Genomic DNA, 23,873 nt, shown 5'->3' on the forward strand with positions numbered 1-23,873 from the left:
CCCACCTGAGACTTTCCAACCCGAGGACGAGGTAATAATATAACTAAAAACTTATCAATAGTGGAAATACGTCTAGATAAACAATAAAATCTTAATTGGCTTTAAATTTAAGCCGGTTACATGGACGCTTCATTTAATAATTTAGTCATGTAAAACAATGTCTAATGTTGTCCCATGTTTGTTACAATGTCATTTCCATTCAAAAATAATTGTAACTTTGGAACTAACCCAAATCCATATTTCACAATGAGCCTAGTATTTTTATTGTCATAATCAAATATAGAATGTGAGTTGGACATTTAGTTGTCATTTAAAAACATTTGATTTGAGACTCCATGAAAAGTAGAAAGATTTTTCTAGGCTTTGCCGTTTAACATGCTTGCTAGAGAATAACATATTTAAAAAACATTGAAATGTATACAATGATTAACAAACCTGTTACTTAACAATTGCAATGTTTTGGTAAATTTTGAAATGTATTATTAAATAAATTACCACTAATTGCTTGCTTTCACATATTATGCTTTACATGCACTTATATTTTCAGGCGATACAATCAGACATAAAAATGCAAAAACTTTGCACTTTCATAAAATTATTTAAATTTTGATTCAGAGCATCTATGAGGTATATTTTTAATAAACTTAAAATATATTTTCGAATAAGGACCTTGAAACAACTAAAGAAAATTTATTCACTATATAAACAAATTCAAAGACACAAGTGGCTCTCTAAGGCACTTGGCCAGGTCTTTTACTATCTTTCATCGGCTCTTGCGACAGGAGGGTACTTTCAAAAATTCTAAATTTTTATAATTGGTGTTGTTTTCTAGGGCGGTGTCGCATCACGTTATGCCGACTTGAAAGATAGTAAAATCTCCACATTAACCACAAGTCACAGCCACAAGGTGTCGCAGTTTCACAAACACCTCAAACAGTCTGTCGGGCCCAACCTGGCCAAGTTGCAGGTATGCATTTCATTACTTTGCATGAGGGCATGATTTCTATGGTATGTGCTAATACAAAATGTGAAAGACTTCTCTGAGTGTGCCTTGCATTAAAAAAAATTGTTATAAATTTACATTAATACTAAAATTGTTGTAACTTTTAACCGCTTTTTACTTTTGATGGGTAATCAAAATTGAATTGATTGGATTTCAAACCCAACCTTTATATTAATTAAATAAAAATTTAAACTGATTTTAAATTTTTAATCAGTTGTAGTAATTTAACAAGTATATAACTACATTTTAATTAGTTAAATTGATGATAATAAAAAGATTTGGGCGGTTTGAATTGAATATTTTTATGAAGTTCTTTTTTTGTTATACGCTTGGGATTGCTTTTTTATTCGCTGCTTTTTCTGGGTTATTTGTAATTATTCCAAATGTTACATAAAGCACTGTGCGAATGTCATTTATAAACACTATTAGTTTAAGGAACATAATCTGTTTCATTTTCTATGAAGTTGATGTTACAAGTAGTGCTTGTCGCTTACGGAGCAGTGTTGCCCTACCCTGGGTGTGTGACTCTAAAGTTGTAGATTGGAATGCCGGCTGTGCACCAATGAACAAATGATCACCAAACAAATACAGAAATCTGACGCAAACCCAAAGCCATGAATTTTTTTAAGTCGCAGAAATACTGCTTATGTGTCTTAAAGTGCTATCAATGTGTGAATAAATAATTTGTTATAAAATAGATTTGTATGAATGATTTAAAAATTCCAGGTAACCCCGCTGAACAACAAAGATTTCAACTTTGTGAAGTTCCTTCAAGAGATAGCCACGGAGCAGTCGTTTGAAGTGACTTATGTGGACATAGAAGAGAAGTCAATGGCCGGTCGCTGTCAATGCCTCGTCCAGCTCTCGACTCTTCCGGTGGCCGTCTGCTACGGGTCGGGGCTCACGAGCAAAGATGCCCAGTCTTCGGCGGCTCACAACGCCCTCGAGTACCTCAAAATCATGAACAAGAAGTGAATCCGAACCGTTCGCCCCATACAGATTTATTATACGTAAAAATGGCCACTACACATTTACATATAAAAAATAGGTATCGGACGAGCGAGACGCGGTAAGCCCTTTAACCACTCTACGGGTTCAGCACTTCGGGCTATGCTGTATAACTGGCACATTTGCAGTGTCCTCGATCACTAAATATCGCGAAATATCTTTGACATAATAAGGCCTAGTCACAAAACGTCTTAAACGCCTGACGGAATCAATTACAGAGCGTTGACGTGTCATTTAGTCATTTGTCTCGCTTCGCAGTACAATGCGTCGCGTACAGTTTTCTTAATAATATCTGTGGGTTCTATATATTAACCTATACTAAATTCTTATAGTCAATTTGCATAATAAATTCAAGTGAAAGTGTCTCTATTGAGTGCTTTTAACTATTTGTGCAATGAAATCGTGAATTAGAATCGGTCGGTCCGAACTGGTTTATGGTAGGTTTAATTGTTTACATCAAAATTAGGAAATTAATTTTTGATTGATTTGAGGATGTTAGTTTTTGAAATTGCCTCTAGTGGAGGCGGTCAAGTATCTTTTATTGGCTTAAATATGACATTATTATTAACATTTTAGACATGAATATGTCAAACTGTTTGTCACATTTGACACATTTTCTGTCGTTAACTAATTCAAGTTGACTAATATGTTATACATAAGGACATGGCTAATTAAAACAAACAAACAAAATTAGAAACACATACCTAATTCTTTACATTAATATAAATCTATTTGGGGAAATTCGATGTTCAATAGGGTATTATTCTACACCGCTTGTGTAGGGCCTTCAAGTAACAGAGCGTACCATTTTTTTAAAGGCCGGCAACGCACATTCGAGCCTCTGGGTAATGTGAGTGTCCATGGGCGGCAGTATCAATTAACGTCAGATGAGCTACATAGAAAAAGACCGCTATCATCACAACTAACATTAGCAGAAACTACTCCTCTATTATTATGAATTTATTGATTAATATTTTATTTTTATTTAAATTTAATTATTATAAATACAAAAAAATTTAATGAAGTTTTTAATATATTCAATTTATAGGCGTCATTGTAAGTTGAAAAATATCTTTAATTAGTCTAATCATATGAATTGCCAAATCATTTTTTTTTTAATTCGAACCTACTAAGTATTTGTTTTCTTTAAAAAATTACACAAAAATACTATGACTGCGAATGTGCGAGAGTAAACATCATAGCCCGTAAAGTATAAGGAAACAAAGTATGGAGTGGTCATATTATAATACAAGCTATACTTTGCATAGAATTAGTGTAATTTTCCCAGCGTGGAAATTACTTATAAAATAAAAAAATACAAAAAAAAATATAAAAAACTAAAAAAAAAAAATACAAAAAAAGTGTGTATTATAACTTTCCAGTTTAATATTCAGCATTATTTAGCATGTTTTTGCATTAATATTAAATTGAAATCATCTACTTATCAAAATCATTAGCTGTAATGTATATTGTAATGAAATTATAGATTTTCCATATCGTTTATTTGAAGCTACCTTGTTTTCGGGTGTGTTAAGATTTTTCTAACATGCTGAGCATTAAACGGAAATATATTCTCAGCCGGTACAGTCTTGGGGAACTGTCCGAACCTTTGCATTATTTTTGATTATATATTTATTCACCAGATGTCCCGTGTTAAACGATTTTTATTTGTTCGTATGAACTCACCGATTTTGACGATTTTATCAAATGACTAAATGAATAGTTTTGAGCAAGGCTCGGGTCTTGCGAGACGGGCTGAGCGAAGGCTGGATGTCGCCGAATGAAATTTATTATGAATTTACCGATAATCGTGTACTTTATTTTTTACATGATGGTAAACTTTGCATGAGAGCTGAGAACAAAGCGTTTGAGTGTTTATCACTGGAAAATAACGGATGCGAAGCTAGGAGATACCTTGCCTGTGAAAATGGGCATTATTTTAATGCAAAGTATAGAGGTTGTAACATTTTCTATCAGTACAGAGTCTTCGTTATGCACGAAGCGAACGCGAGGATTCTGCACTTCGAGTTTCTTTTATATTGAATGGTGTGCGTCCGACCTGCCCTTAAGAGATCGCACTGTTCAACTTAGAAGAGGCTGAAAGGAATGGAGTTCTGTTCAACCAAGACCTACTAAATAAAACTATAATGTCTGACCATCGAGGCAAATGTCCGTGTTATATTTTGTGTTTAGTCAGTCTTGGTTTTACTAGTATTTAGATCTATTGTAATTCTAGAATGTAATGTCACAGTAATTCTTTACATCTCACTTGCCTAGTTAATATGTTGTTGAAATAGTTTTTGTTTTGCTAGTATTAATACAGCTAATAAGTACAATAAAATTGGTGTTGCTTAAACTCTTGTTTTTTTTTATAGACCTTGTAGCTAAATTTCAATTGACAAACACGTTTCGTCACCGTTAGCACAAGACTTTTTAATATTTTATTTCAAGTATTTGTAATCCCGAACGATGTCGGTTTCGAGTGAGATTATCTTGGAATAAATAAAAGTTAATGTGTGAAAAAATGGTGGTATTTTTAAGGCAAAATAATAATTATTGTCTTATTGCAGAGTATCGATGGAAAGTAAAACCAGAAAACATTTTTGAATTATTTCTGTTTATTAGTTCGTTAATCTCGAAACAACCAATTTTTCCGGGCTTCTCACCATTCGATTATAAGATGAGTTCTGATGTCAGAAACGAAATCTATCTTCTTAGATTTAAAGTCTCGTCTGCTAGAATTGCATAGCCACTCTGACGTCATAAAAAGGTTAAGCCAAATGACTTGTCTTACCTAAATGAACGAGAGATGGAGCCACTTTTAAAATATAGTATCACCGAGTTCTCAAGACATAATATATACAAGTCGATTTATATCCTTAAGTTCCCTATGAAGGTTGTAAATCAGTGGCAGGAGTGGCTAAGGCCGCATAATAACTACTCCTAATAATAAAGTATGGGGAAAACATCTGAGCCGGATTTAGTGACAATGTACCTGTATATTCATATTTCCTCACGCTATTTTCTTCTCCGTATGAAGTAAGTCACAATTGGACACAGGACAAAAATTAACAATGTACGGGGCCTTAAATGCATGGCCTCGAGATATATTTGGCCGAGTTTAATTTTCCTTCTATTTGCTTAGTAAATACTTACTTCTCCGGTAAAAGCATAGCGCGATCGCGATAAAACCGGTATTGTTCAACAAAAATAGTCATCGTCTACGAAAAATTGAATGATAAATCTGAGGTCAAGACTAATACAAGGTTGTAGTGCCACTACTTAAGTACATAAAAAAAAACTTACTATGGACAATTTCTTTGAATTTAGTGTATAATTAATATATTTTGCATATAACTTGAAGGTCTTCTTCATAAATTAATTTTACCTATATTATGAAATCTAAGTCTAAAAGCATAATCAAAACAAATAACGAAACCTGTTTTCGTGTTACTTGTTTTTGTTTATTAAGGACGTCTCAACTGCTATAAACTTAAATAAAAATAGATTATTTTTAAATATATTTATTTTAATAGAAGATTACACTATGCACTTATTTTTTAAGCGTGTTATTATTATTTTTTCTAAATTTGAATTTGTTTAACTTAATCATGCGTTGAGTTAAACATTCTGACAGCGACAAATTTTGACTTGTACTTTCATATGGAGTATAGATTATATTTTCTTCTCTTGATAAAGTCCACTCTTCTTTAAGTCCTTCCGAATTTGGTTCATAATCATTTTTTTCTTCAGCGATAGCCTCTGGATCATTGAATTCGTTAAAATTATTAATAAAATCGTTCTTGTCGTATGTTGGAGAATAGGTATCCATAAATTCAGGTGGTGGAGGAACTATGACCTCATCGTTCACGGCCCGCAATAATGTTTTTGGATTAAGCATGGTTTGACTTAAGTCATAATCATTTTGAGTAATATCTGTAGGGGGAGAGTCTGATAAAGCATCGTCTACTGTATATTTAAAAGATTCTTTTATAGGTGTTAAATCTATTTCATTTTCCTTTTCTTCTTTATCTGATGGTATTGTGTTAGATTCGTTCATTTTATTTGAAGTAAGATTAAAATCTTTTACGCATGTTTGAGAATTAATTTTGGATTCATTTATAACTGATGCTAATGCTTCCGGAAGCGGGATGTTGATTTTATCGAAATCTCTTATTTTGTATTGTCTGTTTGGTTTTTTATCTTTTCCAGCTTCCCTCAGCATATTTTGACTTGTAGCACGTTCATTGGCCGATTCTTTGAATGACTGCGACGGAGTATATTGGCTTAAAAGGAAACGTCTAAATAAGTAAAACCTAGTAAATAAATCTAAAATCTAATGTATAAAAACTGGTAATATAAAACATACCTGACGTGACATTTTCTTTGGTATTTCTGTAAAATGTCTTTAACATCCACCAATTTGTTTTGTTTATTATTTGCTATATTTTGATTGTTGGCTAAGACGTGTTTATTTTCTATTTCTGTGGATTCATTGGAAAGTATTGTATCATTATTAATATTTTTAATAAGTGTCCGTGTTGGTAAGAAATTTAGTGTATTAGAACAGCCGCTTATGCCATCAATATTTTGATTGATTTCATCATTTTCAGAATCATTATATTCTGAATAATCCGTATTATTTTTATTACCCTTAGTTTTTATTTCCATTACATTATAGTCTACTTTGAGTCGACCAACTATATGTATTTGTCGCTCTGGTAAAACCTTTGTGCACGAGTTATATTTCGTTGCACTGAAGAAATATTGGTTCACGTTAACATTATCTTCTGTTTTTGTATATTTAAAATCGTTCCTATTTAATGTGCCTATAGATTTGGGCTCTACTATTTCCAAAATTTGATAATTATTCATGTCATTTTGTGCGGGTATTGAATCATGTTGTAATGAAATGTCACGGTTTTGTGAGGTTAGCATCGAAGGTTGGATGGGTACCAAGAAATTATTGTAACCAATAGATTTATTTAGGTTTGACTCAGTGGGTTTCACATGAATATTTTCCAAATCATTTCTTGCTTTAATATTACAATATTCAATAGGTGAAAATTGATTTATTAGTTTGTCAGGTAGACTTGGATTGATTTGTGTGAAAATCCTATTATCATTGTTAGTCGATACAATTTTATTCGAATTGTCGTTATAATTATTTGTTAAAGAGGTAAGAGGTCCAGGGATAGCAAGATCTTTTGTCTTACTATTGTTATTATATTTTGTTGGGATTTTTTGTTGAGCCAATTGGGAATCAGATGTCGATTGTATTAAATTTGTATTTTGGGGTGAAGTATCTCCCTTGAGTATATTTTTATCAATACTCCTTGTAGTGCTTTCAGCAGGTGCTTCTAAAAGATTAGAATCGTTGTCTAGTAAAAGATGCATGTCAACTTTATTTTTGTCTTTATGTTGAACATTGACAATAAATTGATTCAAATGATCTCGTATAGCGCTTGAGAATCCCCCATCAGATTCTGTAACCAGTGGTTCATTTTGGCAAGATTTCTTTTCTATAGATTCTATGAAACTTAAATTATTTAATGTCTTCTTTCGTTTATATTTATTTATATTGAAAGAAACATGTCTGTCATTTGCTGACATAGCTTTGACATTTGCTATACTGGAATCTTGCTTATATGTATTGTCTGTTTTTTGTGTTAAAGGATGAGTGTTTTCCTTATTACTTTCTATGTCATTCAAAATATTCATAATTTTATTATCATCATCGATGTGTTCCTCCGTGTCAGATACTTCTATAGTATCATTAAAATTACTTTCATTAAATTCTAATGGAGATTTACTTTGGGGTATTTCATTAACATCGTTTAAACTAGTTGATTCAGCTGTCTTTTGTAGATTTTGTTTTATATTTTTTGACGTTATTCCTAATGATTCTCGTAAGTTTTTAAATTGTTTTATGACGTCAGTGTCTTTTTTCTTTTTTTCGTTTGATTGAGTATTACCTTGTTTCGGAGTTTTTCTTTTACGGGTAAATAGGTCTGTTATGTTGGTTTGTTTTAAAACACTTTCACGTGGCGTGCAAATTAATTTATGATTAATATCAATACATGGATTTAAATCCTTAAATATGTATTCGGAATTATCATCGATTCCAACTGAAAAAATATAATAAATGACAAGTTATAGTTATGCTTATAAGATGCGAATAAACGAACGCGCATAGCCATGCTTCTGTGGATTATTACGCACAGTAGGTATGGCGTATCATTAATTCAACTACAGGAATAAATATTATTGTTTGGGCTTGGAAGGCTAACACAAAAGATCACCTTGTAAATAACAGTGAAATAGGCACATTATTGTATATACCTGCCAGTAAGAGTGCCCGCAGCAGGGACTTCTCTCTTTAATTACAATATTGAGTTAATTGATTTAGTTAGGTAATCATTTAGATAATATTGGATCTAAATAAGGGAAAAAGACAAAATATATAATAAATATGAATTAAGCGTGTCCGTAGTATAAGTAACTATTTTTATTCTAAACAATGCAAAATAGGTAATATACCAAAAGTTGAGCTGATGCAATGTGCTATAAGTTTGTGCTCGTTAGTTTGCTTCCGGGTAACGTCGCACGTAATGCACCCATCGTAAACGCTCAAGAAATCTTTATCTCTGAAATATTTAATTGACTACAATTTATTCATAATTCAACGGAGGTATTTGTACGTATTTTATAATTAGTTTACCGGATTAAAAAAAAAATAACAAAGTGATCATTCTTTTAAGTCAATTCAACTTAAATTGTAAAATTTGTTGTACATTTGTTTGCATTTTAATGCTTTTACTACAAAAATTGCTATTTTATAATAATGTATGTAGACTATTGGTTCAAATTGAAGATATTCGAGTGCAGAAGTACACACGAATTTCAAGCAATATTTTGTGCGTATAAAAGTTTCCACTCATTATTACTACCTAGTACTTACACCTCTATTTAAAAATTCTGATAAAAAAATAGAATGCAACTTACTTAAAAACAGAATAATAAAGTAGATTATTTTCCGAATCGCCAACTATTAAATAGAATTTGTGATTCGGTCCAGCGGTTAAATGTTCCATGTTTTCCATTAAATACACTTGATTTAGTATGGCAAGTTCAATTCGGACCGATTTCTGATCTATAGGGACGATTGTCAGCCGATATTTTGGAAGCAAAGATATCTGTTTTCTTAGCTCATTGCCTGCGGGGGCGCTTTTATTCATAATCTGGAAGGTGAAATTGTCTCTTACTAAGACGATTATTGGCGCATATGTATAGAGGCTTGGTTAACCGTACCCAGTATTGTGTAGTGCCTACTCCAGATTGTAGGGTCCGAAATTCTAAGCTAGACATGTGTCCATACAGATATATATATGATATATGTATGTACATACAGATTCCTGAAAAATAGCGCCACCTAGCGTATGCGTGTACCCAACGTAAATGAAAGAAACTGATCGGATTTAAATATTAATAATTATATGTTTATCTAGAATTTTTACATATCTTGACTTTCCGCCAGATATTGCAAATTGTGGCGAATAAACGTTATAACCCAGGAGAGAATAAATCTAATTATTATTGAAGTATTCTTTCTAACAAAAAATAAATTGTGTCACTTGCATGTCATGTTGCGGTATTTTATTTACTTGTAAACATCATTTTAATTTTTATAGGTACTTAAAAACTTCTTCCATTGAGAGTCAAATACCTTGGTTGAGTGTAATATATACAACTGAGGATTGGTTAATAGCAACAGCACAGGTTACGTGCGATTGTCTTTTGTTTTACGAGCTAAAAAAAGCTACAATCTAAGATCTCCTTCTTAGCTTGTACAAGAGTGTAGCTCCAGGCTAAGATCTCTATCTTAGCCTGGCAGAACTCTGCAAGTTCCAATAGCGTGATTGGGTGTTGATAAAGTTTCTTCAATATCCCATAGCGCTGATGTCGTCATAAGCAGTAAGATGAATTAAGTGAGAATTACAGAGTAACAGCGCTGAATGTATCCGTAATGTCAATACATAAATACAACCTTAACCGCGAAATAGCTGTCGTTCAATCATGATTGATTATATTTTAACGATTAAATTTTACAATTATTATAAGCAAAAAATAATTTGATGTTAGTGAAGAATAATTGATGCGAATATTTTAGATATTATTTAACACTAAATCTAAGGAGGAAATTGTAATTGTGCATTCGCGTATTTCTATGCAAATTAAAGTATTCAAGATTGGCTATTAATAAAATGAAAAATACAGAAGTGATTTTATACAGACACCAGGCTGGTGCTCCTAAATACCAGGTTCCAACGTATTACTGATCGGCTTGATTGTCTGTCTACGCAGAGACATTGTGTCTCTTTGTGTTTTATACAAAGTGTCTATGGTAAGAGAATTGTTTTGGTTGACTCCGCCTGCCTAGTTTCAACACAATACGAGCCGTATCAATTCAAAATTTCATCAACATCAGCTTAATGGCTGGAAGTCTTCCGCAGTCCGTTTCACAAGGCACTTTCCTTTTTGAACTAGCAAACTGTAGAAACGACTCCCGGTATCTCTCAGCCAAGACCCCCCCTGAAAGATACGACCTCCAACTTCAAAGTTAGAGTGTACTCCTCCCTCAAAGACCACAACCACAAGAAATGGGTGTCTATGGGCTGCGATGGCTGTCCTTTTTGGGCGTCCCATAGGCTTCTTTGCCCTCTTATTATATATATTATAAAAGTCGTAAAGTGAGTCAGCCGTATCATTATTACATGATTAAAAACATAGTCGTGTTTATAACTATAATAACAAATACAAGTGCATAGTTTAACCAAGGTTTATTATTTTAACTTACCCGTTCCAAATCTCTGGGATGACTCTCTTCAAGCAGCATGAATGTGGTCTAAAAAGTTGAACCACGTTAAATAATTTCAATTAAAACATTTAATTAGTTAATTATATGAATTTAATTAAAATTTGGGAAATTAAAAAAGAAATCTAGTTGGCTATGACCAGTGTTGGCCTAGTGGTTTCAGCATGCAACTTTCATCCCTGACGTCCCTGGATGTGCACCAATGCGCTTTTAACTTTCGTTCGAACGGTGAAGGATCTAGAGGAGACCGGCTTGACGGTTTGTCAGGCATGGATCACCTACTTGAGTGCTTTGTCAGCCTTTATTAGTATTATTCTTACTTAACTTCCATTTAATGGACACGATTGATCTATACTTAGTAAATCTTAGTTGAAAGCTGTTCTAAATTTAAAATTAAATTGTTCATTTTGAAAATAAGGCAATTTTTTAATGAACTTTGAATATTCACTCACTTTCCCCGCAGATGCGAGTAACGAACTAAACATAGGTCCAATCCCTTTGAGTTGTTTGCTTAGATATGGCGAGTTGTCCCATATATGAGCTGATATGCATTTTGCCAAAATCACGGCGTTCAAAACCGAGGAAAAACAATTAATATTCTCTGCTATTACTTTTCCACTTGTTACGTATGCTATTAGACCTTAAAATATTTATTAATATACAAAAACCTAAAGATGGACCAGTAGATACAAGCAAAACGTCAATGATAAAGAACTATGAATACAAAAAGTTATAACGACAATACTAAAGCAACAATAGTCTTGGCGAGATCTGGATCGGAGACGAAAATTAATCACTAAATCTTATCAATTAGTAAAAACTAATTAATGTTAAAGAAATTCGTTTAAAAACATTTTAACTTACCAGAATACACTAATAAATAAGAGAATGAAATGTATTAAGTTTATTTATATACAAGGGATAATTTTGCATAATCGGTGCATGTATGGAACTATTTGGACGTACAAAAAACACCACCTGCGTTTTGAAGTCGATTAAAAACGCTATTTAGTAATTAGCCCAACACACCATTTGTATAAATAAATTAAATCAACATATTATTTTCATACATATGTTATGAAATTAAAATCCATACATTTACAAACTCGATCAGCGATCCTCATAATTTTAAAGGCTTCTTGGTTTAATGACGGGTCCGGTATTGGAAGACAGCCAAGGACCGCTTGTATAATACTAAAACAATTATAAGTAGGAGTTTAACATTTTGTCTGTCATTACCCATTTAACAGTCATTATTAAAAGCTTTTATTGTTAAAATATTTTTCATAACATCAGAAACAGAAAATGTAATTTTTTTGTTTTAAAAATCGTGAAGCAGACTACTTATATGGTAAGCATACAAATACAGCGTATACACGAGGACCAAATAATATCAATTTTTTTTATAGAACAAACGGACCGGAGGCTCTACTGATGTTAAGTGATACCGCGGCGAATGGACACTTGTACTGCCGTCGAATTGGTTCGAAAATACTTCAGTGGACAGCTGGTTGCACATAGTGGTGGTGCGTGGCAGAAATTGCCTTAAGAAATCCTCAATTGTGAAACGTCAAGCGGAAGCTGGTACTGGGGAGCTCCCGCCCAGAGGTGAGAACAGAACTCCAGTTGGGGCCGAATTTTATTTGTTTTATTAATATAAAGTGGAAAGATTGGATTATTGTTTTCATTGAATAAGCTCCAAAACTACTGGACAAATTTGAATTTTTTTTTCACTTTCTAAATTCATAATTCGTAAGCTATGAATGCAGAACATGTCTGCTTATAACGGTTTGTAAACTTGTTTTTAAAGATTCTAGAAATTTTCTTCTAAATAAACGGTAAATACAAGCCGAGCTTACGTTACGATAAAAGATTAGGTATGCTCCGTTTGTTTTGCACAACATACAATATTATAAATTTAGAATTGTTAAATAATTATAATTTAGTCACCTAACAGCAGTCAAGAAATAGCTTATCAAGAGATTTGATTTTCTAAACAAACAAATAATTTCTGACAAGAATCGAATCCCGGTAGAAATAAAAAATCAAATGATATCGCATTTCTTTAAATATAAAATAATTCATACAATATACAAAATAATCGTATTAAACACTGCTAAATATATTAAATGTTATTTATTAATTTATTTATTATATTATAGAAAAACAAATAACATGATACATAAAAATTATAAGGGATGCAACGGGCGGCCTTATCGCTAACAAGTGATCTTCCAGGCAACCCCATTAAGTATAAAACTAATAAAGAAATATGATGAAGTGCACCAAATCTTATAAAACAGACCTTAATCTAAAGAGTCGAGAAAAAAAATTAAAAAAGCTAAACTCACGGATTCATGAATTGCGATGCAATACAAAAGAATAAGTATTACTAAACACGATTGAGCAAGGTAGAATATGGTTAAGAAATGTTTTAGTAGAAGAGTTTTAAAAGATGTTAGGGCCGTAGCCAGTAGTATGGAGCCTATTCCACAACATAATGGCGGAGATTTGTTTTTAATGTAATAGCAGGCAAACGGGCAAGAGGCTCACCTGATGTGAAGCGATACCGCCGCCCATGGACACTCACATTGCCAGAAGGCTCGCAAGTGCGTTGCCGGCCTTTCAAGAATTGGTACGCTCTTTTCTTGAAGGACCCTAAGTCGAATTGGTTCGGACATACTTTAGTGAGCAGCTGATTCCATATAGTGGTGGTGCGCGGCAAAAGCTGCCTTAGAAAACGCTCAGTTGTGGAACGACGGACGTCGAGGTGATACGGATGGTATTTTGTATTTTGCCTTGACGTCCGATAATGAAACTCAGCTGCGGGTATGATTTAGATATACTCAGATCCTATACGAATTGCCTAAGAATAATGAACTGTGAGATGGAATTTCCAAAAATCATCTATAAAGGAGGTTAATATAGTTATAGTTATAGGTTAGTTGTAAGGACCTGAAAATTTGAATTAATTTTCAATATACGAGGGAGTTTTTTTTAGGAGGATAAAGATCTTTTTAATTTAGAGGTTATTTGTGGATAGAACAATATCTTGCAATATTTGAGTGAAAAACTTACCAATTCAACTTCATTTGTCTACTGTTAATCTTTCCTTTCATTGGGAAGCGAATTGTTGCAGCTGTGGTGTTTCTATTAAGTGCATTCAAAGATCTTCGCTCGTCGACTCGTAAATGCATGTCTGCCAACTCATGGCTCTCGCATACAAGCCATAATAATTTTTCAAGCGATTCTGTTCCTTCTATCTAGAATCCAAACAGGCCAAACGCACTCGCTGATATGAGATATTATTTATTTATAAAAGCTTGATACATACAATATTTAATGTGACAAGCTTATAGACAAACGTAACAAAAAAATTAAGTTATAAAAACTTGAGGAAATTCGATTTCAATGTGTGAGGTTAACCATAGACAACTAGACCTAGATTTTTTTATCATAATGCTCAATCTGCAAATAGGTGAGTTTTGGCCAAAAGGCGTTCGTCTGAAAGTATGGACAAATGGATGAAATGTATCTAGAGGGTACACGAAATTTAAATTTAGTAAAAAGGTTTTTAAATATCTTAAATGCAATGTTTGTCAAACATAGCGATAACTCAAAATAACTTAATGATAAACTCTGTCATATAGATACACTCATGAACGTCATAAAATAAGTTAAATTAATTGTAAATTTACATTTACTACCAGTTCGCAAGTCAAGGTCGTAGAGCGGGAAAAAAGAACTGTCGAGAAATTTTTCGCCACTCTATTTAGATATCTAGTAAGTACGTATTGTCGACTGTATTAAATAAAGTAATAAAAATAATTATTACTTAAAAATAAGGACAAATTTGATTTAATTAAGGTACCAAAGGTTTCGTGTAATTAAATACACGGAATAAATTATAGAATTATTTTTATTCTATATTATTATTGACTATTTATATTAATAGTGTTCAAATAATTTATTACAGTCCCATAGTGGCACTTTGCGAATTGATTTTGTTTTAAATCTCATAATTTTATAAAATACCTTCATAATCGTCTTCATAGTCTCAACATCAATATAGTAAACAGACATAAGCCGCCCCGCATAGGTCGATTGTATACAACTCGCCTCGTCCATAGTTATGAGACCGGATGTGGCTAAGCCATTCATGGCTTTGATACACAGTTCTGAAATTGAGGACGAGCGCTTTACGTTTTTTAAGTCGGTTGACACAGACAACAATAAACAAAGTCAGATTTTTGTCTGTGACCATTTATATTCCGTAATATCCGTCAGTTATCAGTTGACTGTATGACAGTTTCCTCTCGACGTTTTCTTTCGCCGTACGAGAGAGTGATGCACGCTTAGAAAAAATCAATGGCCAACATGGTGTGATTCGAACACGTGACCCCAGGGTTGACAGCCGTACTATCAAAGCAGTAGGCCAACACCGCTTCAAATGCTTAATAAGACAACTAATTAAGCCAAGACAGTATAAAGTTATTAGCAGGCATCTTTCATTGTTACTGTGTTTAGATTTCTGTGCAAAGATATTCGTATAAGTCCCGAATGTCAAAAACGTGTTAGATTTGACATAAACGATTCACATTTAGTCTCGACTCTTAATGATACCCTGTGTGATTGTTACTAAGCCTTTATAATTAATTTTACATTATTGCTCCATGATTTTAGGATTTGATTTTTCATTGATTAGTACTGAAGATGAGTATCAGCTGCAAGTGACGCATCAATGCCATATATTGATATTTACGATTCTAACATAACGCACTCTGGCATTTTATGGTAAAGGCTAAATCTTCCATACACGTTATACGAGATTTTTTCCGTTAATTTTAATTGTTTGCGGTTAAGGAAAATGTATTTCTTAGATTGCTGCTTCGTGCTAAGCTCAATAAATTGCATTGCCGTTTTGGAAACGGGTTCCCAAACACTATTTATATCGAGGAAACCTTAGAAGGACAAAAAGTTTCTTTGGCAAGAGCACAAAGGTTTTTAAGGTTGCGATTTTTAGGTAGAATCGCAAGTCTTCTTTTTTTACGTCTTAACAAAATCGATACAGAAAAAGTTATATAAGTTTATTTATTAACTGATTTAGCTAGTTTCTAGGCTGTGCAAGTTTTTATACACTTTTTTATGGCAAACGACTTTTACCAGGTATATTATTTCCAGCTAACAGTTCAATAAAAATAACCTTTCTACTATAATAAAAATAGGAGTTGATCGTAGAGAGGTGACAATAAAGGTTGTATATAGGTTTGTATGCTGTAACATAAAAAAAAGAAAAGCGAATAAAAATGGTCTAAAAATTAATTTTTTAATCCTCAGACTTGCTGAATGTGCATAAAAAATCATAAGCATCGGTCGAGCCGTTTCGGAGGAGTATGGGAACGAACATTGTGACACAAGAGCAGTATTGGCCTTGTGGCATCAGCGTTCGATTCAGCGTTGTAGCGAACTGATTATTATTATTATTATCAAACATCTTCCACAATGCTATTGTTATTTTAATTTTACGATTCATCTATGACATCAGCTTTCACACGTTTTACAAGGAGACACAAGCTAATAAGGTTTTGTACTTGAAATCGTTCTAGGTATAATATAACATTCGACACGGACTATTAGAAATATGAATTGGACGGTTTATTTAATTGTGGTTGTAAAAATTTGATTTCGCAAATTAAAGTCAACCATTCCAGTCGAGTGAAATATTTTTATTTATGCAATAAATATTGGTTATGGACTTTTTGTACTTTACCCATCATATTTATTTTATTTTTCCCTTACTAGGGTTGCATGGAAGAGATATTATATTTTTTATGTATTATATAATTTGTTTTTTTTTATATAAATGTAACGAAGTGTAAATAAATAAATATATATTTTTATAAATGCCAAGTGTGTCCATAAACGCTTAAGAAGATTGTGTAAGCCTATACATAGCAGATACCTAAGTAATGTACTTAGTAAGGCTTGCGGAACTATAGTCGAGGCCATAACGCATCTTCATTCCAATAATAATTCCATCCATTTTGAATCACGAGGAATCATTGGTTATGGTATTATTCAAGTCAAGTTTTATTTATTTTTTGTTTAAGTAAGAGTAATAATATACATTTCCGTTGCAAAACAAAATGTCATAATTTTAGTAATACTCCTACAGCATTGGGTGAAATGATAAAATTAAACCTTTAGAGGAGGCTCATCTGATGTTAAGTAGATATAGACACATTCACATTGCCAAAGGGCTCACAAGTGCGAAGCCAGCCTTTTAAGAATTGGTACGCTTTTGTCTTAAAGGACCCTAAGTGGAATTGAAAATACTTCAGTAGGAAGCTGTTCCACAAAGTGGAAGTACAAAAACTTTAAACACTCGTTTTAAAACAAAATTATTGGAATTGATATAAATAGCCTCATAATGATTCAAATGATTATGAATTTGACAAATAATTCCTAATACATAACAATAACAAAATTAACGTTATATTTTTGTAATTTTAACTCTAGAGATAATTCGAGGTTCATTTTTTAATTTACAATATCGTTTTGTCAACATGTTTTCCAAAGTCAGCGATATTTTTACATTTTTATTATCACGGTAATAAATTAGGCAATAATATAGGAATCCCTACTGCGAGAATTTTGGATTTTATTATACAGTACAGCCTTTAATAAATTATGTGATATTTTATTGAGTAGTGATATCCTAAGTTCCTTATTATATTTTTTGTCACCCACGGTCGAAAATAGAAGAAAGGTGTTACATGTTAATTTTATTTGAATAATTTTTACAAAATAATTTCAATTTCATTATTACGTTATAACGAGTAATAGAATGGGCTACCAGAGAATACAATTGTTTTGGTCGAAAGGCGAGGAAGGCACGTGTCTCAAAAATTCTTTAAATTGTATCAAAGCGTGTCTGGTATGCTTGAATAGTTAATCGAAAAGGGCTATTTACTATGGGCATAAATACCGCCCGCCTAAGAACAAGAAATGTGAAACAAAACAATAATACCTACGTATCGTAAGGCTATAATTGAATCCTTGCCTATGGAGAAAAAATATTATAAATCGCCTGAGGACCAGATGTACCAACACTTACGAAAAAAGGTTTAAATACACACAACTAGCGTTATATTAAAACCGTTAAATGTTGTCCTAGTGCATTGTGCAACTTTGTTCCCTGAGGTCGTAAGTTCCATCCCCATCTATGCACCAATAGGCTAGCTGTATAGGCATTTAACGTTCGCTCGAATGGTGAAGAAAAACATCGTCAGGAAACCGGCTTGCCTTAGACCCAAAAAGTCGACGGCGTGCGTCAGGCACAGAAGTCTGATCACCTAGTTGCCTATTAGATTGACGAAAGGTGATGAAATAGAAACTTGAGGCCCAGGCCTAAAAAAGTTGTAGCATCATTTCTTTAGTTTTTTTATATATTAGAAACTTGTGTATGTTTCTATTTAACAGTGCCAAGACTTAAACTGCGTTAGATTTGCTTAATTAATTAAACAATTTAGTGTAATTAAATATTTAAGTTTATTATTATTATTAAAAAAATACTGGACTAGTAAAAAAAATACGCCAATGTCAAATGGTCACCTAATTACCTCATTAAAATTGTTTTGTTTTCAGGGTCGCTGTAATCGGATTCAGTCTCAGAATGATAGATTTACATATTAATTTAACCACACTGTTTTGAGGGCGTTCATCATATTTACACAATTGAGGACATACTTTTGAATTAACTATAGACATTTTAATCTCGGTGAAGCGTTCGATTCTTCCAAAGTCTCCAATTTGAGATCATTTATTAGCACCGACGATCCGATCAAAAAAATATCTCTAATAAAAAGGAAGATGCATCAGATATAGATAAAAATAATACCTTCTATTTTCTTAGTGATAAGCTCTTTGGAAGCGTTTTGTGGAAGTCCCAGATAGCGTCTGGGGTCACGAGCCGCTCTGACGCTCAGAAATGTTGAGTTGACCCATTCAACACATTGTGCGACGTCAGTAACTGTTCCAAGAGAGGCTTCGCTGTTTAAATTCTCAGCTAAGCGCTTGTGTAGATAACTTTGAAGCGGTTCACTTCCACCGACGAGAGATTGATAACGAGCCTGTTTTCATATACATCTTTAAGCTTTTTAATATTATATACGTGAAAAAAACGTTTAAAATATCAAGTTGACTTTAAGAGGCTTTGAAGATTCTATAGACTCCACTTATTCATTAGAAAATAAAAATAAGTACCTTTTATCAGCTAGCTCATTGGGTCTTAAATATATCCAAAGTGTATAATTCTTTAGATGTATTCTTATAAAAAAATTGTTTATTTACTATGAATAAGGACATAATGGAATAAATTCTTTTTGGATCTACGTTATATTTGTCAAAATAAGAGAAAAATGTCATTGTTCGTTATTATTTTATAAACAAAACATTATATTTGTTTCAAACTGCTCTTATTTTAGATCCTAATAATTTCTAAAAAGCCATGGGACTGACAAAGGAAGAGAAAAAGGCTCAGAAAGAAGCCAAAAAACTTGAAAAGCTTAGAGCTGAAGCTGAGGCTCGTAAACAAATTAAGCGGAAAGAACTACAACGTGAAATGGCAGCTCAAGCACGTAAACGAGGAGAGTTAGATAAGAGCTGGCGTGAAATGATGATTAAAGTTAAAGAACCCGTATTCAGACAAGACATAGAAGTGATGTGGCATGTATTTGAGAGGGTGTATGACAAGAAGGATCATTTAATTCGCTATACCACGAAGCTAATGAACATAGCAGATGACCAATTCCAAAGAACAGTTGCTAGTTTCTGTAACACAATCGATACGACTATTAACAAATTTCTCGAAGAAATGGAAATACTTTCAAAAGAAAATGACATTAAAACAAAAAAGCTGCTCAAATTTGGCGAAGAAAACGCTAGCCAAATCATGAAAGATCATGACGTTGCAGAAACACATCTACAGCTTCTTATTTATCACGGCCATACAACAGCCGACTCTCTAGCATGGACAACAAGGGGTGAAAACTTAGTTAAAGAAGATGAAGACCGAATGAAATATTCAAATGAACGAGAAAATTTACGTTCCTTCCTTGAAAATACATACAACACTACATGGGAGGATTATAAGGCAGTTCTTAAAGCTTATGTCACAGAAACAGCAGATAACCAGAAAAAAGTGCGTAAGCTGCGTCAAAAAGAAAACTTAATGGCTGATATAATAGCCTCACAGTCGAAGAAAATAGCAAATAATGACAGCGTTTTAAAACGGCTGCGATCTGAATTGGCAGCCTATGAATCAGGTACAAAACAAGCAGTGTTTCGTGATCGCCGTGACCGCCATAGGGCTGCGTGCTTCCGGTTAAAGAAAGGATTGATCGACGGATGCGCATTGGATGCTAAACTTTTAGCAGTTTTAGTAAAAGAATCGGATGATACCTTGACCTGGTTAAATACATCACAAAATATAGCAGAAAAGATTTTACGGACAGCAGCATTATGTAGAAAATTTGAAACTCAGCGTGAGAAAGTCTTACCATTTGGTACAGCGTTACCTCACTCCCCCACCGAAACTAAAACAAGTGCAAGACGACTTCATTCTGAGGATTCATTAGTCATTAATGCAATAACTTCAACGTGTGGCCTAACACGTCTGTGGCAGAAAATATCTAAAGCAGAACTATCTAAACGAGCATTACTCCGTGAAAAGATGCTATTAGAGCAGGAAAACGCATTGATTGTGAGGAAATTAAAGGAATATCAAGAAACTAAATTCCAAGTGGATGCGTACAAATGCATTTGTACTAAATCTAAAAAATCATTACCTCATCCGGTAGCTATAGATAGTGTTTTAGAAGTTGCGAAGTATGAGAATTTCGCGCGTCTGTCTAAATAATCTTGAGTAATATTTAAAACATTAAAGAATATACAATGAAAACTGCATTCGTTTTAATTTTGTTTGTAGGTATGTTTTTACATAAAAGAGTGACCTCACCAGTATACGGTACTGCATATTGCAATTAATGTAACCCAAACCTTTTTTCCAAACGAAGTGGTATTATTAGAACAAATTTTATGTTAAGTATGGATACGGCGCGGCGGATACAACATCTTGCCATGCCGCCTACAGTATTATTTTACGCCATTATTTGTCTGTTAATATACCTGATACTAAAACGGTTTTTCTTTATTTCTAGATTGTAACAAAAAGTTTTTTTAAAGTTGGTCTATATTTTGTAGGCTTTTTAAATTTTGCCTATTGTTTTGATTGATTGTTTCGTCTTTCGTGTTAGTGAATGATGATACAACTTTGATACAAAATAAAAATACGAAGTTAATCTCATTTAAATTGCAGTCGGTGAAAATAAACTACATTAAAATGGTCGTTTTGACTGGAATGATATTAGCATAAATCTTCGGTTTTAAGGCTATAAATACTCAAACCCTTTTTAAGACTTAGGAATCTGTATTTTATTTGAGACTTATTTTAAGATTACATCAAGAGCTACAGTAATGTATCTTTTAAACATATAATTAATTGATAGCTCACTTTATAAAATTCCGGTAAACCACTTCAAAAATTATCGAATCTATTATATATTTAGATTAAAGAATTATCGAATAATATAATTATGTATTAAGTTTTAGCAGTAATTATATATAATAATATTACTGCGTAAGGATTCATATTTTAATATAACGTTTAACGTGGTCTGATGCTAATTAGAAAAATATAGCAATCGATTTGCATTAAATATAAAAATTATTCAACATTCATCAAAATCAGTTCACCGGTGTAACTTTGTAAGCGATACGTTATGAGATCTGTTCTGATAATTCAGAGGTGAACAGCATCTCCCTTAAACATACGTTCAGGGAAATTTAGGGATAACTATATCTCTGAGTTTACATGTATTTTAAAGTGACGATTACCTTGCATATTTACGTAATGACGGGATGAGCGACACAATAAAATTGTTTGTACGATCGATATTCTATAATTATTATACGATTGTCATTCAACATTGTAACATGATAGTAATAAATCATAGGATTCTCAAGTAAATAGTGTTATAAAATCTAGCTAGACAGTATAAAAATATCCTTGAGGCTTCGATTCAAAGATACGTTTAAAAGGCAGACTACGAAGACTATCAAGAACTTTTTGGTTTAAGAGGAAAAATGTATTTTATTAATTATATGCAAGGAGTAATTGAAATTCGCAAAGTTTTATCGTATTTCAGGTTTTATTTGTTGAACACATCATTTCCTGAACAAAAAAGTTTAAAATGTCTGAAAAGATAAGTTGAAAGATATGTAATATTTACACGCAGATGAGGTTAGAAGAGCTTATTCTCGCTTGAAGTACTACTTTTGTGTATTGTCTATATACTATTTCTGTATAACTGTCATACGGTCATTTGATAACGCTGACGAGGTCTAACGTCCGGGTTCTAAATTTATAATACCTTCCGTAATTGTAACTGGACAATATTTTATAGAAGGATAGTCAAATGCGCTTTGTGACTACCTTCTTGACTTGTACCAATTACAATTGGTACCTTATAGAACCCACGAAATTCAAAAGCGTTTAATGTTTTTTGTAAAGAATACTAACGTAAGATAATTACACTATGTTCTATATTAACTACTACATGTCTTAATAAAATGTATACGCTATCGTCAGCCTATAATCTGGAACCTAGTTCTTTATATAGCGGCTAAAGCGTGAATGTGAAGAAATATACCATATAACTATTTGAGCTACGACGTTTATACTTAATTAGCAAAGACTTCAATCATGTTAACTGGAACCACTCGGAGACGGAACGTTTGAATGTTCAAATCATAACGTCCTCCTCGTCACGAGAGGTTGACAGATTAAACATTACTTTCACTAGGTCAGGACGAATCTTCTCTGAATGATTCCTTGTACACTCTGAATGTTTAATTGTACACCGTCAATATGGACCAGAATTAGAAATGACTTATAAACTTTTGTGGAGATTTAACTAATATCTTAAAAAGCCATCGTTCGAAATATTTTAAATTAAATTCATTTATATTTTTTGTAATAATTTTAGATACAAGATAAACAAGACCTAATGTAACTCAAGGATTTCCGATATTGTGAAGTATTGACTGTAAATAGTTGAGATTGGTACCAGTCGTACTAAAGAAAGAAAGCTAACATGCAAATGGACCCTGTTGATGAGATAATGATGTTTTTATTGGACTAAATTTTTAAATATAAAAATGTTATTTAGTTTCCATTCAAAAATCACTATTACGGGTAGGTAAACAATCTTTAAGTGGTGTAATATCCACTTAATATATATACGTAAGAACTAAGATTTATCTTACATTTAGATTTTTACAAGTAAATCAACATTAAATTATAAACGAAATTATTATTCGAAAGCGAGGCTTGTTACCACGACTTCCGTCGAATTCCCATAGAACCTATTATCAATTAACGATTCACGATCATTAATTATTGTACTTAATAGGCAGAGTATAGTACAATGTTATCAACCTAGACTCATATTTAAAACTGGCTTTCTAGCTGGCTTTTTCGGCTTATCTAATAAATAGAATGGAGCTTTCGCTTTGACTTTATTGTAATCCCTTAAAATAGGCAGGTAGGTGATCAGCCTTCCATGCCTGAGATATCCTCATGATATTTTCTTTCATAATACGTGCAGATAAATTTTATGTGCAAAAGGAACGCATACCTTTAGGGTTGAAAATCGCTTAGCCATTAGTTTTGACAAAATTTCCTTGTTAAAAGCGTCGGTGTTTAAAATAATTTGTTAACACAGTGTAAAGGTATAAAATATATTTTTTATTAAGGGTTTTACAAAACAATCTTATTAAGATAGGGTTAAGCATTATCCCTATCTTAATAAGATTCTTTTATAAAAATGATAAAATATAATATAAGAGTGGACTTGTAAAAGATAA

The 23,873-nt window shown here is 32.6% G+C and overlaps 3 protein-coding genes across 8 annotated transcripts in view; 2 read left to right on the top strand and 1 right to left on the bottom strand.

The window, feature by feature from the left end:
• Positions 1–4,367, top strand: part of LOC123709697 (interferon-inducible double-stranded RNA-dependent protein kinase activator A homolog) — a 9,437-nt gene extending 5,070 nt beyond the window's left edge. For 4 of the 6 annotated variants that reach the window (XM_045661198.1, XM_045661201.1, XM_045661195.1 and 1 more), the window contains exons 6-8: positions 1–31; positions 833–967; positions 1,730–4,367. The exon at positions 1–31 is cut by the window's left edge and continues 130 nt beyond it. In XM_045661198.1, the coding sequence (XP_045517154.1) occupies positions 1–31; positions 833–967; positions 1,730–1,978 (415 nt within the window). In that variant the 3' untranslated portion in view covers positions 1,979–4,367. The remainder of the gene's footprint in view (positions 32–832; positions 968–1,729) is intronic. The other 2 variants (XM_045661199.1, XM_045661200.1) reach the window with 1 other exon arrangement.
• Positions 4,368–9,012: 4,645 nt separating this feature from the next.
• The window catches only part of LOC123709557 (probable ATP-dependent DNA helicase HFM1), a 36,930-nt gene continuing 22,069 nt past the window's right edge, over positions 9,013–23,873 (bottom strand). The window contains exons 13-19 of the mRNA XM_045660962.1: positions 18,787–19,018; positions 14,922–15,064; positions 13,965–14,149; positions 11,983–12,080; positions 11,339–11,526; positions 10,869–10,916; positions 9,013–9,252 (exon numbers count right to left, since the gene is read on the bottom strand). Coding sequence (XP_045516918.1) covers positions 9,013–9,252; positions 10,869–10,916; positions 11,339–11,526; positions 11,983–12,080; positions 13,965–14,149; positions 14,922–15,064; positions 18,787–19,018 — 1,134 coding nt within the window. The remainder of the gene's footprint in view (positions 9,253–10,868; positions 10,917–11,338; positions 11,527–11,982; positions 12,081–13,964; positions 14,150–14,921; positions 15,065–18,786; positions 19,019–23,873) is intronic.
• Positions 19,331–20,829, top strand: LOC123710212 (dynein regulatory complex subunit 2-like). Its single transcript, XM_045661977.1, has one exon. It carries the CDS (start codon positions 19,396–19,398, stop codon positions 20,803–20,805), a length of 1,410 nt encoding a protein of 469 aa, XP_045517933.1. The 5' UTR covers positions 19,331–19,395; the 3' UTR covers positions 20,806–20,829.

The sequence above is a fragment of the Pieris brassicae genome, chromosome 5 (genome assembly GCF_905147105.1).
Source record: "Pieris brassicae chromosome 5, ilPieBrab1.1, whole genome shotgun sequence".
Lineage (NCBI taxonomy): Eukaryota > Metazoa > Arthropoda > Insecta > Lepidoptera > Pieridae > Pieris > Pieris brassicae.